Source organism: Phaethon aethereus (genome assembly GCF_964289735.1).
Source record: "Phaethon aethereus genome assembly, chromosome: 12".
Classification (NCBI taxonomy): Eukaryota; Metazoa; Chordata; class Aves; order Phaethontiformes; family Phaethontidae; genus Phaethon; species Phaethon aethereus.
Window position 1 is genome coordinate 4,561,790 of NC_138588.1, and position 16,767 is coordinate 4,578,556.

At 45.3% G+C, this 16,767-nt stretch overlaps 1 protein-coding gene across 2 annotated transcripts in view; it reads left to right on the plus strand.

The window, feature by feature from the left end:
* Nucleotides 1–3,605: 3,605 nt before the first annotated feature.
* The window catches only part of IGF1R (insulin like growth factor 1 receptor), a 189,078-nt gene continuing 175,916 nt past the window's right edge, over nt 3,606–16,767 (plus strand). For both annotated transcript variants that reach the window (XM_082005340.1, XM_082005341.1), the window contains exon 1: nt 3,606–4,824. In XM_082005340.1, the coding sequence (XP_081861466.1) occupies nt 4,731–4,824 (94 nt within the window). In that variant the 5' untranslated portion in view covers nt 3,606–4,730. The remainder of the gene's footprint in view (nt 4,825–16,767) is intronic.

Genomic DNA, 16,767 nt, shown 5'->3' on the forward strand with positions numbered 1-16,767 from the left:
ATTGCAAATGGCCACAGCTTGGGAAGCCTCCTCCTAACACAATCTTGATGTATTGAGGTGGGCTTGGGGAGACTACGATCTACAGGAATTTTGCATTTTGACCACCTCATTTAATCCATTGGCTGAAATGTTTATCTCTTGGGCTGGCTATTTTAAATATCCAGCCAGTTTTGCTTTCTTGTGAAGAAGTTCCAACAAAACATTTTTAATTACTTCTCGATCCAAAGAAATGCTTAAGCTATTTGAGTTGCTTTTAGATCTGGGTTCCTGCTAAATAAAAACCTCTCACTAGTCATATCAACCTCCTTGGTGCAGGTCTATAGGTAAAAGCAGAGCCATACAGTGTTGACAAGGAAAGAGATTTCATCGTGAAGCACCTTTGCACATTACCATGAAAATTACCTTTAATTTGTCCAAATTATAACTCTTTAATTTTGCACATGGTACATGTAGTACAGTTTGCTTGAGGTCTACATAGTCAAAGATAGGACCGTGCTGTGGTTGTACATGCTGAAAAATCCTGACTGAAGTATTTCCACTGGAAATAACAGGGCCACTCTTCGAGAAAGATGCCAACATACAGGAGCTGAATCTGATTAAAAGCGTGCACTGAAACTGAGCATGTGTATGTGCATGGCTGGCACTGAAAGCTGCTGAACACATGAAAGGGTAAGGAAAGCTGAACACTGGGCACAGCTCTCCTGTTAACCTCTTTACAGTGCAGAGCTACAGGCACCTCAGGATTCCCAGGAAAAAGGCTTCTTCCCACGTACCTCCACAGCATAAAAAGTAAAGATGTCCTGGCAGCATCCAGCCAAATAATTCCAAATGATGAATTTCACATTGGCAGCTTGGGAGGACGGAGAGCACTGCGAACGCCTCCAGTTCAATGCTTTCTGGTTATTATAATCTTTTTTTTTTTCCTTTTAAAAGAATCTGACAGCTTCCAGAAACAAACTATGTTACAACACCTATAAGACTGTGTTTATGAGAGACTTTAAGTTCTTTGGGGGCACAGCACATCTTTTTGTTCTCTGCTTATACAGCATCCAGTACAACATGCTTGCCTATGACTCTACTTCGTCAAAGTAATGAAAGAAAGGCTATTTCATAATAATAAAAGTTCTTCATGACAGCAGAATGATGAATGATAGACAACCAGTTCCCACTTCAGCTCTGTCTTTACGCAACAATACATTAATTTGTAAGTAACACACGTCAATTTATGCTGCGTCGAAGGGCACTTGTTCTGCTCAGTAGCCGGCAGCGGTATCTGGCACAGCTGTACAGCGCAATAGTAAAAATTTACGGGAAATGAAGATCTTTCTGGTCCAATTTAACTGCACCCGTGCTTTGACTTCTTACTGAATTCTTGACACAGCTCTGGGTATGTGTGCGTGTGTGGCGGTTCTGCCCCGGTTGCACCCAGTGATGATTTTCGCCCGAACTTCGGGGACACAGAATAAAGCCTTTTCATCTGTCCTAAGGGGTATGTGAGCTAATGGGTAACTACAACAAAATGCTGGACCATTCCGACAGTCTGGAGAAGAGGAGGCTGAGAGGAGACCTTATCGCTCTCTACAACTACCTGAAAGGGGTTGTGGCGATGAGGGTGTTGGTCTCTTCTCCCAAGCAACTAGTGATAGGACAAGAGGAAATGGCCTCAAGTTGCACCAGGGGAGGTTTAGATTGGATATTAGGAAAAATTTCTTCACTGAGAGGGTGGTCAGGCATTGGAACAGGCTGCCCAGGGAGGTGGTGGAGTCGCCATCCCTGGAAGTGTTCAAAAAACGTGTGGATGTGGCGCTTCAGGACATGGTTTAGGGGACATGGTGGTGCTGGATTAATGGTTGGACTTGATGATCTTAAAGGTCCTTTCCAACCTTAGTGATTCTGTGATTCTGTGATTCTGTGACAAGGCAAATGGTATAAAAATGGATGGAGAAACTACAAGAAGAAAACCATGCACAAGGCTGTGGAAAACAACGCAGTAATGTAATGGAAGGCTATTGTAATACAAGATGTTCAAGAAGAATTTAGGTTCAAATGTAAAAACTTAATTTTGACGTTTGTGTTAATGATGTGACTTTTGCATATTTCTTAATGTAGCTTTTTTTTTTTTTTTACTAGAATATAGCTAATGCTCACAGATGTCTGCTTTCTTCTATTTCAGCATCATTTTGGTATCTCCCCATGCCAAAGTATCACAACAAATCTGTGATTGCTCAGGACATCCATATGCCGTGCAGCATGGCTACTACGAGCGTTGGCGGAACGGTGGGAACACGGCCCACGTTTCCCGATTCCAAAAAGCCCAAACCTCTTCTGCTTCAGCTGATCCCGTCTCTCCCCATGTGGGGCCTGGGCGTACAATGTCACGGTAGGAGACCAGCAAACGGTGGCGAAACGTGCACGCAACAAACAGTATCGGAGCCTTCACTGAAGACCGTGAATGCAGAAGGGGACACGTTCCGCCGTTGTCTGTTCCCTCAGGTGAGCCAAGCCTTGGCGTTCTCTTCCCTTGCTCCTGCCTAAGCTGCGTCCCTGAAGAGCCGCGCGCTTCAGGCGCCAGCCCTTTGGCTGCGCTCTCCGGTGTGCAACCCAGAGGAGCAACAGCAATTAAATGCCGTAAATAAACAAATAGACCATGTGAAAATCAAAGCTACGAGTTTCTCATTCCTCCTAACTCGGCCCCTTGCGTTTTAGATATATTTTTTTCCTTTCTGAAGAACACAGAGGTGTTTGCATCAGCAGGGGGTCGCTGGCCGGCTCTCCCGCCGCGCGTTCGTTCCTCCCGCGCTCCGCCGGATGCTCGGTGCAGCCATCATCGCCGTCTCCTTCTCCCCCTTTCCCCGTTAGCTCGGGCGCCGGAGCAGAGGCAGCAGCCGGAGCGGCAGGCCCAGCCCAGCCGAGCCCCCTCTGGCCCAGCCCGGCCCGGCCCGGCGGCAGGCGCGGGCTCGCAGCAGCCCGGAGTACAGCCGCTCCGCTCCGCTCCCCCGCTCCGCCTTTTGCCTCACGCCCGCTCGCGCCCCGCCGCCGCCACCGCCTCCGCGCGCGCCGCTGCCGCCGCCTGGGCGAGGGGAGCCCGCGCGCGGGGGGGAGGGGGGGCGGGGCGGGGGGAAATGTGAACGCGCGCCTCTGTGCGAGAGAGGGCGCGTGCGCGCGCGGGAGGGAGAGGGCGGGCGCGAGCCCCGTCCCCGTGCGGCCGCGCAGAGCAGCGGCGGCGGCGGCGGCGGGGCTCTTGTTTACCAGCGTTCGCTCTCTGTCGCGCAAAGGCAGCCAGCGCGGAGGAGGAGGAGAAGGGGGGAGACGCGGCAGCAGAGCGCTGCAAGCCCTGCTGCAAGCCAGCGGCGAATTAATTGGGAGGAGCAGCGGACCCTTCCCCCCCCCCCCCCCTTCCCTCCCCGGAGGAATTACAGACCCTTCGCCACAGGCTCCTGGGCTTTGACCTTCAGCAAACCGGATCGCCTTCCTCGCCCCCCCGCCGCCCCCCGGCTTACACGCGCACTCACGCACACCTCTTCCCAGCTCCCCCTCCTCCTTCCTTGGGCTGGGCAGCGCGAGGGGAAGGTTCGCAGCGCGCGCACACCCAGAAGAGGAGGGGGAAAAGGGGGGGGGGAGGAAGAGGATTTACAAATTCGCTGGGTGGTTTTTGTTGTTGTTGTTGTTGTCGTCGTCCTCCCCCCCCCCCACCCCCGGCGCGATGGCAAGGCGGCTCGGAGGGATGCGAGGAGCAGAGCTGCGGGGGGAGGAGGCGCGGTGCTGAGCTGCTCCGCTCTCCCTGCTGCTGCTTTGTGTGTGTGTCCTGGATTTTGCTTTTTTTTTTTGCTTTTTTTTTTTTTTTTTTTTTTTGGAGAAGGAGCCTGTGGCAGCGGCGCCGAGGAGAGGAAGAGGAGGAGTGGGGGGGGGAAGCCTTTTTAATTCATTTTGGTTCCAAATTCCGCCTTTCGAGTCTCCGCAGCCAGCCGGACTTGTGGTGGTGGTGTTGTGGTGGGTGGTGGTTGTGCGTGGGGTGTTTCTCCCCCTCCTCCTCGCCGAGCGGGGAGAGGAGCCGGGGGGATCCCGCCGGGGCAGCCCCGTCCCGGCGCGGAGAGACGGAGAAGCTGCTGTTGTTTTGTAATAAGATTGTCTGAGTCGCGCCCCCCCCCCTTCCCCCCGCAGCCCGCCCAGGGTTTTTTTGTTTGGTTTTTTTTGTTGTTGTTGGTTTTTTTTGTGTCTCTGTGTGTATGTGCGCGCTGCCTCCCTGTGCGGTGTTTGAAAATGGAGGTTGAAGATGCAGAGTGCCAGCCCCGATGTGCCTCATGTTTGCGGCTCCCGTGCACGATGTACCGCTGCAGCCAGCGCTGAGGGGAGACGGCGGCGCCCCCCGCCCCGCCGCCCGCCCCGCCGCCCCGGAGACAGCGTCGCCCCGGGGCTTTCATGCCTTGTTGTTGTTGTTGTTGCCGTTAATACATCTTGAATATCTGCGTATTTTTGGTGTGGTTGCTCCGGAAGATCAGCACCCAGGGACCTCGAAAACCCTCCGGTTTGCCAGTCCGAAGGGTCTCTTTTTTTTTTTTCATTTCTTGAGGCAACGTGGATTTATTTATCCTTCCCCGCTTCTCGTCCGCCTTCTGCCTCCTTCGCTATTTTTAGAAGACAGTGAGAGAAAAGAAAGCGAACAATTTTGGACTTTTAAAAAAATTATTATTTTTCGGAAAGGCTGATTTTGTCCAATTAAAAAAAGAGGAATGAAGTCTGGCGCTGGAGGAGGGTCCCTCGCCGTCGTCTGGGGGTTTCTGCTCGCCTTCGCCGCACTTTGTCTGTGGCCAACAAATGGGGAAAGTGAGTACGGTGCGTGCCGGCCGGGGGGGCGGGTGGTCGGTGAGGGCCCCCGGGACGTGTGAGGGAGCCGCGGAGAGGTTCCCGGTGTGGGCGTGAGGGGCTGGCTGTGAGGGGGCTGCCAGGGCGTCGGCTGCCTCTGTGTGTTTGGGGGTGTGTGTGAGGGGGGCCCTGTGGGTGTGTGGGGTGTGAGTGAGGGGCTCCGTGGCGGGGAGTGGGGGTGAGAGGCTCCCTGGTGATGTGTGGGGGGTGTGTGGGGTGGGTGTGAGGGGCTCCCTGGGTGTGTGTGGGGTGGGGGTGAGGGACTCGTGTGTGTGTGTGTGTGTGTGTGTGTGGGTGTGAGGGGCTCCCTGTGGGTGTGCGGGGGGTGTGTGAGGGGCCCCCGGGGCGCGCGCCGTTTCCCGCCGCGGTGTGAGCGGGTTTCGCCCCTGCCCGCGGGGCTGTGCGCCCTTTCCTCCTGTTACGCGTCTGCTGCTCCAGCAACCTTTAACCACGCGGGGCTGCGCCCCCCCCCCCCACTCCCCGCGCCTGGCCGGCTCTACACGCGGGATCGGCGGAGCCGCAGCACCCAACCCGCAGGCCGGCGGCATGATGCCCATCCGCCCCCTCCGTCGTGTCTCCCCCCTGACCCGCGCACTACTCCTGAGCCCCCTGCGGAGTCCGGTGCCGCGCTCAGACCTCCGCAGCCAGGGCTGCGAGCTGCGTAGTAAACACTTGCAGGCTGGGAAGCGCTGTGCTTTCTTTTCCCGCATGGAAGAGAGCCTGATCTCCGTCCGTGCTTAGAGGCTGTATGCAGTAACCTGCCGTAGCGAGTGAAGAATTCCTGGAAATAAGCGCCTTGCCTTTTATTGCCGCTGTACTGCCGAGGAGGGTTTCACTCGCTCTGCTCGGGGTGCAGAATTACGGTGGCATCCCGCAATCTAAAGGTCATAGTCTGCCGTTTGTTTTTTTTAAAATGAATTTCTAGGTTGATACTTTGAGTTTGTGCATAAATAGAAAGGTTTGATGGCCGGATGGGCTATATTCTTAAGGGTGATTTTTTTAAAAAATGTATTTTTGTGTGGAAGCAGCTGGGTTGCACCTAGCATTAAGGTTTGTGCAGTTTGCGTTAGCAGCGTGCGAGCCGTTTGCTGCGTGGGTGCGAGTGCTGCACCAAGGAAAAAACGTGGTTCGCTGTGCGTGCCCGGAGGTGTCCGGATCCCCCCTGCCCTTCATCGTCCGCGGATCGCGGTGTCTGTCTGTCTGTCTGGTTCGGGAGTTGCAAAAGCCCCGACTGTGTTTTTGTGCTTTTCAAACCTGGGATGATATTGCAGCGCCCGCCCCCTTCGGGCAGGGGCGGCTGGCGCGGCGGTTCATTAGGCTGCCATCATCACCGTATTAATCCCGGTGCTGATCGGTTTTCTTCTGCTATGTCGGGCTCAGGCGGGATTGAGGATCTGTTCCATGAAATTAGCCTTCCCTTGTTTTCTGGAATGTCTCCGTAGACAGGGAGATGGTAAATGTGCCTTTGGAGCCCAACCATTTTAAAAGCTGTTCCCTCTCCTTTGGCGTCTGCAGAAGCAGGGATGTTTCTTTCCTGCGTCTTGATGCTTTAAATTCTTCTGTTATGTGTTTTTTCGACATGCTCCTTGAGCTGTTGTGGTGTGCCTCTGGCTTTCAAAGAGATACGTGTTGTTGGAAGGAAGGAATGGAGAGATCAATTTTCTCCATTTTTAAATGGAAGAATTTAGCAGCTAGAAAGGCTTTTCTAAAAGTAATAGTTTCAGGTTGAAAAGAAAGGGAAGTTCTGCGGGTGCACTGACAGTGAGGCTAAATTTAAAAAAAAAAAGTGATCAAGAAACGCATGGATGGAGTCTGCAATGCGTTTTGAGTAATATTGTGTTTCATTAGCCAGTGAGTGCCAATTAACTCCTAAATTAAGGCCCAACTTAGGCTTTGTGTCGTAGTGGCGGGGCCCGCTAGGGCTGGAGAGCCGCAGTCTTCCACCAGTTGAACTCTTTGGCTAGAGCTGTTCTCAAGAGGGAAGATTAATCTCCAAGTTTAAAAACAAAACCCCAGTGCCCTTCTTCAGGGGAGGGCTTACAAAGGGTCGAGTAGCGTGGAGACCGGACAGGAGAGGAGGAGGAGGAGGAGGAGGTCTGGTGTACCCTTAAACTGCTAGTATACATGCTTACAGGTTTTTTTTCGTGTCTTACCTGGTACAGAACACCTTCAAATAAAAATGCTTGCCCAGCTCTGGCAATAAAATAAGGCAGGAACAGTATGTTAGGATTTTAGCTCCCAGTCCTCTGAAGTGTTTGTGGTTGCCACTTAGCTAAAATGACCCAATTAAGAACCTCCCAAATGAAATATCTTCTTCTGAGAAGATCTAGGCTTTTAAATATGGGAAGATATGCTGAAAAACTTGTCGTAGCTGAATACTGCCTCTAATCGATCGTCTTTGTAGTTTACAGTTTAATAGCCTTTGTTTTCACAAGTTATTGCTGAAAGAATTTTGCTGTTAGGGGGAAAAATGATCTCCAGAGCAGATGTTTTGCATCTCTTCATATTCTTCTCTCTCCCCACAATAGTGGAAGGAAGATTAATCTTAATTTTTATTTGTTTTTCATATATACTGTGTCATAGCTAAAAGGCACTTCCATTTTCGGTCAAACAAGCAAGGCATTCCTAAATAGGAATACAAAGGAGTTACAAGAGGAGGGGAGAGACCCATCCCTTTAATGCTAAATTATATAAAATCTGTTCATGGTTATATGACAGAAACCTCTTTCAAATGCAGGTGGCTTCAGTGGAAAGCCTCTGATTCAAAAACAGTCATTAAAAAATGCTGAGAATTTCCTGAGATTTTGTTAGAATGGCATAAAAATAAAAAGACCCTTCATTAAGATGAAGTATGTGCTGGCATAATGGTGTGTTTGATGTGTAAAGCTAGTACTGTTGGAGACTGTTTCATCCTGGGGTGGGTTTAAGATGAAGCATAAACTTGGTGTTTTCTTCCTTCTCTACCTTGAGCATGATGGGGTTTTGAATATCACTCTTGTGTACGTTTGCAAAGGGGATGTCTGGAAGGGAGTGGGTTAAACACGTAGAAAAAAATTAATGGGTTTAGGTCTGATAATACTTCAGGCTGAGAGACATCTTGATGGATCTATTCATGTTAGCCCTGAGCTTTTGTTTGCCTACCTAGGCTATATTTTATGTTTCTGATGTTAATAAACAGTAGCTCATGCTGTGTGTTTAATCTCACTCCCAGGTTGCTTAGTAAAAACCCTCATGACCTCCCCAGTGCCAGCATTACACACCTAGCTTTCACATCAGCGCTTCCATATACGCCTGGTGGTTAGTGAACGTTACTAAACCGGAGTTGGGTAATTCTTTCTCTATTTGAGGTTGTAAATAGAAAATGCCAGGGCGTTTAAGGAATCTGTGTCAGTTGGGTTCACCAGGGAGAGGAGGGAAGCGTTCAGGGAGTGATGGTGATTGGAGTCCATGGGAAGGAGCGGTGAGCCAGGCAGAACTTTGACTTTTTTTGATCGTATTAGATTGTACTTTCAAAGCGTTTCCATACCAGAACTGGAGCAAAGGTTTGCGTGACTCCGAAACGGAAAGAGTTAGGAAATGGTAGTGACTTAGCTAATATCAGGCAAAACGCGTTGAGAACGTGAGAAAGCGGAGGAATGGGTGTGGAAAGAAGATGCCTGTTACAAGTTTCCGTGTGGAACCAACATTTGAGAGCAAGAAATACTCTTTGTGAAGGAATTTTAACTTGGTTCTTAAGTATGTTGTGAGAAGTGGGGAAAGGAAGGGGCTACAGAGAGTAAGACGACAGACCAATTAGTTTAACATCAGTACAACAGAAGGCATGATTTATTTGCTTTAACAGGGAAATTGCTCAGACTTGATAAACTGTTGTGTTAATTTTTATCTCAGCTTTTCCCTGACCAGTTGTTCCTTCAGACTAATTCTACAGCATAGTTAAACCACAACTCCAGTGACACTGAGAAATTGTTTTCATCCTGACATATACATGCAAAATCTAGTGTTGAGGAATTTCCATGTGATGATTTTTGAATCTGTCTTCACTGGTAAATAATTAATTTCTATCAGTATATGTTACTTTGGGAAAAGTTGTTTCAAATCCTGTTAAATTTTCTGCTAAACTGGCATTTACTAAGAAAATCTTGGAGGAGAATGTCTTCAGTGAGAATTCTATCTTTTCTTTAAGCATCTAACATTTAGAATTAAAATACATTTCAGGGCTGTAACTATTACCTTTAAAGAACAATTTCAATTCATGTTCAACTGAAGCTTTTTTCTCTTCCCCAGTGATTTTTTTTTTTTCTTTCTTTTTACTCTGAGGTAGATTTTGCCAGTGATCACTGGAATGGTTACCTCAGTGAGACCAGAAGAGGCAGTTTTATTAAATGATTAATTGTATTGTGCGTATATTCCATCTGTATGAATTGTGAGCTTACCGCAGACTTGTAGAGAAGTTTGTTTATGGTCCTGAACTTTGAGAGAGAGAGGAAATAATATATGCAGGAAACTTGTTTTTCTCACACTGGATGTTAACTTTATGATCCCACACAGAAAACAACTTATCTAGCTCATCATCTGTAATGGCCCTGAAGTTCATAACTTACAAACCGTACTGAATTAAATTATTTAAAAAAAAAGAGAGAGTGTTTATCTAGATTATCTGTAGTTAAATTAGTAAACTTCATGAACATTATGTACTTTCTTGAAAAGGTGATGACTGAGAAGCAATGACAGCCTTCTGAAAAAGTTCTTTAAACTTTGGATAATGAAATTAAATACATTCTTACTTGGATTTGAGTGTAAAGCTTTCCTGTTTGGAAGTGCTTTGTGATTTTATCAAGTAGCAGCTGTTTTTTATTTATATGTGTGAGTATGCACATAGGAATGGGTAAACTGCAGTGTATTATTGAAAACTATCGTGTACGTTACTAAATTTTAAAAAAAGCTGCAGTTTGAGTAATTGTCTTGAGTCTTATAATTAAAGTTGTTGCAGATTTGTAGTTTCAGTTTATTTCAGATCTTTTCAACCAGGGTGAGCGTTTAAGGTTTCTGGGCTTAGGTCGTAACGGAACGTGCTGTGTTTAAGAGTTCTGTGTTGAGAAAGACTGCAGGAATGCAATGATGTGTTTGAAAGGTACAAGTTCTGTTTTAGTATTTTGATATATTTGACATGTATAATTTTTCTATCACTGTAAATTGTATAGACAGCTTCTTTGTGCAGGTTAGTTGGATTAGTTTTTATGATTTATGAAAGCCACTTTAAAAAGAATCGTTTAATTTTTTTTTTAATTATACAAAGACAGAACTCAACAAACAGTAGTTGATAAAGACACATTTGTGGTTGTTAGCCAGCCTGTCATGTGTGTGGTTTTTTTTGGGTTGGGTTTTTTTCCCCTCTTAGCCAAGTCATGACAGGTACAATCTGGACTGATTTCTGTAGAACTATATTTGTCTTTTTTGTCTCAGATAGTTCTGAACACAAACTTTGAGGACCGGCAAATGATTAGCAACATACAGTGCTCATTCATTTATTTCTGTGCTCTGCAAACAGAGCTGTACCAAGTCCTCAAACTCAAAAATAGGCTCTAGTTCCTGTAGGCAGGACTTGTTGTTTCTGCTAAATAAGTTTGATAATAGTTTGGCTTATTCATTAATTAAGAAGATGCATTCTGGCAAAACTGGTGTTAGCATTGTGCTGTTTTGTGAAGGTTTAACTTGCATTTATCACTGAATGTTTTTCTTCTTAGCCTTTGCAAATGCTAAATATGAGCAGTTCCCGTAGGGTATCTTTCAAGACACAAGTTAACTTCAATGTTGATACGCTCAAGAAGTTGCTGTTGTGACACAAGATTGTTTAAAATGTGTTGTAAAGCAAAATTATTATTTCTTTATTTACAGATTGATTTGCATATGAATTGTAAGTTTTAATGTAATATAATGTTGTTTATTAATTTTGATATATCCAGATGCGTACGTTTCCTATTAATCTGTTCCTTTCTTGGTAAACTTGGATGGTATGAGCAGAAATAAGCATCTATATGTTTCAATGACTCCCCAGATAGTTTTTCAAGGACACTGTCATCTTTGACCTACCCTGCGAAAAGGGACCTCGCACCCCAATATAATACTAAGATTATTCCTCTAGAGGAGCAAATTCATTTAGTAAGTATTTTGGTAGAGCAGCAAATGTGTGCTTTTGTAGCAACAGAAAGTAATTATAATAATAACTTGGAGCAATAATTCATGTTAAGATTGTTACTGAAGCTAAGTACTAATCAGGCTGTGCTTTAAGAACTTCGTGCTATGGTGTTGACTTTAAAAGTGTACATGATACAAATACGGAACTTTTTAAGGAGGAAGTAGGTGAACTGCACATGTATGTGCTCTGCTCTAATATTATATAAAATGGATATGTGTCCTGCTTTTGTGACTATGTAGTTTGTGAATATATGTGTTTTGGGCAGGGCAAATGACCTAATGAATTCGTTTGCTATGTGTTGCTGGCGAGGCACATATTGCAATAACTGTGGCCAGTCAGGGCGAGTGTTATCTGCAAACCTCTTATTGGTGCCATTACATGCTGTAAAGATAGCTCTGTTTACTTGGAAGTGTGAGCATCAACTCTGATCAAAACACTTTCTCTTAACAGGTGGGCTTTTTTTGGAGTTCTTTGCTGAACATCCCTTCTCCCTGTGGAGCGGGGCAGTGTCAGAATGTGACAACATCAGGCAAATGCAGAGAATATTAGAGTTCTTAATGATAAAGGCAAACTTTACAGGTGTGGTTTTTTTCCCTGCTGTTGAGTGGATGGTGTGTCATTTTTACTGATTGTTTCCAGAAGCTTTATCGTTTTTTTCCTTCAATACGAATAGTTCACAAATTAGTGTACCACTCATTGAAGTCAGCAACTTATACTATACTGTTCAGATAGCGGATGGTTTGATTGGAGGCAGGAAAGAATTTTTTGAAGTTCAGAATGCATGAAATGAATACATGCTGAAGTAGTCTAAGATCCCGTGTCCTTTATCAGAGTGCAGTCTGCTTGAATGAAAGGTACTGTACCTGCTGTTAAGTTTATAAACTTGGTTTATACGGATTACTTTTTAAATTATTCATGATGCTACATTACAAGTATATCTGACAGGTTTAAAATAAATGGCTTGATGGTAAGAGGGAGCATGCATAAATTAGAGCTGGGATAATGTGCTCTTTGAAGTATCTCTTCCATTTGTTACTACTGGGATACAGTAGGTAGCTGCAGCTGAATGTGTGATTCTCAAGTACGGAGTACATCATTATCTTCAGAGTGTGTTGTAGTGGCAGGTCTTACATAAGACAGATGAGATGAAGTGGCAGGGAGGAATAAGGTGCTCAGTTTGTCTTTAGTTATATACATGTTTCTGCTGAAATGTGGAGAGTATTTATGGGATGAAACTCCTGTAAGCATAGCAGTTGAAACGGTCTGCTCGTAGCTGTGCGTTGGTAAGGTTCGGATAGCATCACGCTGTTACTTACTCTTCTTTGTTAGCATTGCTATGGGTTTGTAAGAGGGGTTTTAGCAAGGTAGGGGGTTTTCCCTTGTGCTTAGTGGGATGTTGTGTCTGGTTTGCTTATGGATCCTGGTACTCAGCTTGAGAAATCTTCCTGATACATGTGCACAGGAGAACATTGCAAGAGCTGAACTGTTGCGTTTGGAAAAAATCTATTGGTGGGGAAAGAGAATTCCAGATTTCTTGGATGCAAAACCAGCATCCCCAAACATAAATAGACACAGTGCTGGTTTTCCTGGTTTGGTAGACGGGCGACTCATATTTGAGAAGCAGGCTCCCAAATTAGTTTATGGTGTAGAAAAACACTAAATGTGTGATAGAGCAGCCCTCAAAAATAATCAGAAAGGTTGTCTTATAGAGATGGATAGTTTAAATCTTAAGCCTTAATCAAATGGGGAGAGCATTTTGGAGCAAGGTCTGGTGACATCTGCTCCTGGAAACAGTCTGTAACCAAACTTTAAAAGTTGGGCTTTGGAAGGGCTTTATACCTGGATCTCACTGGGGTGGTTTCCTCATTGTTTGCATTGGCTTCCGTTTAGGGTCATCTCCACATTTTGTTCTTCTGCAAATAGTACATTTTACTTCCCTGCTGCTCATGTCACCTCCCCTTGGGTCCTTCTGTGTGAGAGTAGTATGTACCTCGCAAGGCTTAAAAAGCACACTGCAGACACCTCGCCCGAGGAGCGAAGGCACTGGCACAGCACTGCAGGAACAACCATGTATTTGCTCTGCCTAGCTGATCTTAGAGAAATGTTTGGCTGTAGTGTTAGAGTTGAAATTGCAGTGGAAACACCTTGTTTGTCCTATTCCCTGTGCTCTTTGCCACTGCAGAAATTACCTTTACTGTGGTATTTTTGTTGCTTTCTCCTAGGGGTTTTGATAAGTAGTTAAATTGTTACTGTCATCTTTAGCCAAATTTCATGTGTCCCACTGGGGATTTAGTTGGTTCTCCAAAATATTGATGGAGTTAAATAATGTGGATTGCTCTTTTTAAACTTTCAGGTGGCTTTACCTTCCTTTTAGCTGAGAACCAGTGTTAAGAGAGACACTTAACATGATGATGGCACAAACTATGTTTAGAGTTCACAGCCCCACTGAGATGGAGGGGGGAGCCCACTGGAATTGCGATAGTGTATGGCTGCCACGATGGGATTGTTAGCTGCTGCTTCTCTCTGGTTGTTCTGTATCCCCAGCAGGTGGAAGCAGCTTGTGGTTCTGTATTGATTGCAGTTAATGTCTTCTTTCTGTTTATTGTGGCTGAAGCTGCCTTTTTTTTTTTTTTTTTTGAGATGGATGTACATTTTACTTGTCCCTTGCAAATGCCATGCCTCCTGGGGAGTATGGAGGGAATAAACATCCAGCTGTGTTAAGAGATGCATATAAGTTGTTATGGTGTGTGCTTTGCTCCTCTTCCTTGTACCTGAAAGGTACCAAGACTGGGGGAAGGAAAGTTGCAAACCAGTAGGACGCGTGACTGTTTGTGTGTGAAGGGGGATGCCGCAAGTCGAAGGATCTATTAGTCCTGTTGCTCATGCACCTTGGATATGGAGATTTTTTTGGTTTAATAAGTTATGTTGGTGTTCCCGTGCAGCTCTTCCAAGTGGCTACACCCATGATGGACGATGAGTCTGTGAAGTTGTCACTGTACAAAAGAGCAAAAATGGGGTCGAAGAAAAGCATTTTTTTTGTTCCAGACTTGAGACTTGGCTTGGTTTGAGACTGTGACTTGAGCCTGCCTGGGTCCTGTCTGGGTGACTGAAGATTTCAGTTGTTTGTTTGTCTGTTTCCTTTTTTGTGTGCGTGCTAATAAAATGTTTGTATTTTTGTCACATTTGAGTAGGCTGACTATGTGGACAAATACTTTCATTGATACTGTGTCTCAACAAGAGGCATGTAATACGTATTTAAAACTTAAATCAGGCTATGAGAGTCCCTCTTAAAATTCAAGTTTCTACATACTTTGATGGGTTGTGGTTCTAAAATGTGACCAGCATTACCAGTGAATGAACAAAGCTCCTTTCAAGTTGGTTCAGTTGTTATCCTACAGGAATAAGGCACAGACAGAGAAATGCATTTCAGTGTGCTTATGTGGCGGAGCTTCTGGACTTCAGCAGGAACACATGTGAAGTGGACATCTGTTTTTACATGGTTTGTGTTTTGTGTATCTCTTTTGATAGTTCATTGTTTAAATAAACATGTTGCATTAGCTGTAAGGCTCTACTGCCAAATGCCCACTGATGAGATGTATCAGGGTTTTGTTGTTCCCAAGCCATAGACTGAGAAACAACGGCTTTACAATTCAACACATTTGAGGAAGATTACAAAAAGAATTTGGGGTGGATCGCAATCAGCACTTCAAAAGCAATAGCTTTGGAGTAACTCCTCTATAACTCAGCACAGCCCATGGAAAAACACTGTCATCTTAACAGATGCAGTGTTATTTTGGAGATTCCACTGTATAAATACATGGACTGTGGTTAAATTGTGATGGCAACAGATGCAATCTCAGTTCTCAATTCTTTCATCTCTTTAATATTTAAAAATACCCCACAAAGTAAAAGGAAAAAAACAACATCAAGGCTGAAAATACGCCTTCTGTAAATTGTTGGAGCTGTACCTTTTGGGCCTTATTTCATTTCAGATATGTCACTGCAGATTAGGCTTGGGCAGAGCAAATGCTCATCTCTGTGAGGGAGTCTCTGCAAGTGCTGCTACTCACGGTTTATTGTACAATTTGCATATGAATGGAATTATTCAGCTATGCTTAAGAAATGTCAGCAAGATTGAAGTCAGTGTTGGTTAACCTGGCAAAAAGGTATTTCCAGTATTTTTCATGAAAGAAAGTGATAGCATGAAGGCAAGAATTACACATTCCATGGGCTAAGCCAACATTGTTTGAGGATTTTCTTGGTGTTTTTGTAGTTGGTATCAGTGACTTCATTTTTAAATTTGTCTACTCTACATTGCAGTGTTTGAGAGCAAGAGAATTGGAATGTGGGAATCAGATGTTGTATCGTAATGCCACACAGTTGTGTTCACATTTGTTTTTCTTTCTAGATTTGGTTTTGTTTAAATACTGATTTGACAAGTATAAATTGAGAGCAAGGGTCTTTTTTTTTTTTTTTAACGAACAGCAAATGAAGCATAGCAGGATGTTGGTTTTAGTGCATTCACCTCTATCCATCCACTAGCTGGGTAGAAAAGCCTGAAGTTAAATGCTGTAACTGGATTTTAAAAAGGGACCAGATAATTTTTGTGAGCAACAACATTGGTAGTTATACATGCTAAAATAGGGAGTGATCACATCTCGTGCTTCAGAAGGTGACAGTATGCAAGAGTTGAGAAGAAATTGTATTCCTCCTCAGGTGTCTGTATTTCCCTTCCCGTTTGTAAGATACAGAAGTATGCTATTTTGAGGGGTGGTTAAAGGGCTTAGTTTTTAGAAGCTGACATGACTTCAGATGGTTGTGTGACTCTGCCATCCAGGTGAAGGCAGTTTCACTGGGAAGCTGTGTGTTGTCAGGTGTTCCAAGACTGTACTCTTAGCAGAAGTGTGAGGGTGGGGGTGTTGGAATCAGCTGGCTGATAAGGAGGTAGTATATTACACTAAAAATAAACCCCAGATCTTCACAGGTGACTGTTAAGATTACCTGGTGTCACATGCAGTTGGAGTGAAACAGAAGTTGAGGTGGTTGAGCATGGTTTGGCCTCCCTGTGAAGACGGGCTGTCTGTTCGTTCCATAGGACTTCTCATCATTCTTCAGGAGCGACTGTTCCCAGAAGCGTGTAGCTATTCGGTGCTTCTTGCTTGTTGTGGGAGTGGTCGCAGACCTTGTTTACTGTGGTATCAAAGTACTGTTCTGACCTCGGGATGGCTGTCGCTGCTGATGGTGTCTCATGCCTTGAGTTCGTCTTTAACACCCTTGCAGCTTCCCCCAGACCTGGTGAGATGACGTGATGTGCATCGTGTTTAAACCGGGGGAAGTGTGTGTGGCAGAAGTGAAGAGCAGAGGGGCAGAGGGTGTAATTGTCAGGTCCACTGATTTTTGCAGGGGGCGGGAGGAATGCGCCATTTAAGATGTCTGTATACCCTGATTGGGTATGTCCCCTTCTGTTCTCCCTCTCCATCAATACTCAACCTTTCGATGGTGTCACATGCTTGCTAGGTGGCTCCTCGACGTCTTCGTTGAAGAAGAACGTGACTGCAAGGCTGGCTTTGTTGGTGTCAAGCCTGGTGCCCAGAAAGCGATGAACAGAGCTTTAGGCTGTGGGTCCATGGAATGCTGTGAACAATTGTAACTGCTGAGGTGATCGGAGGGTGCAAGAGTTCATTTTCCTCTCAGCGGGTGTAACTAGC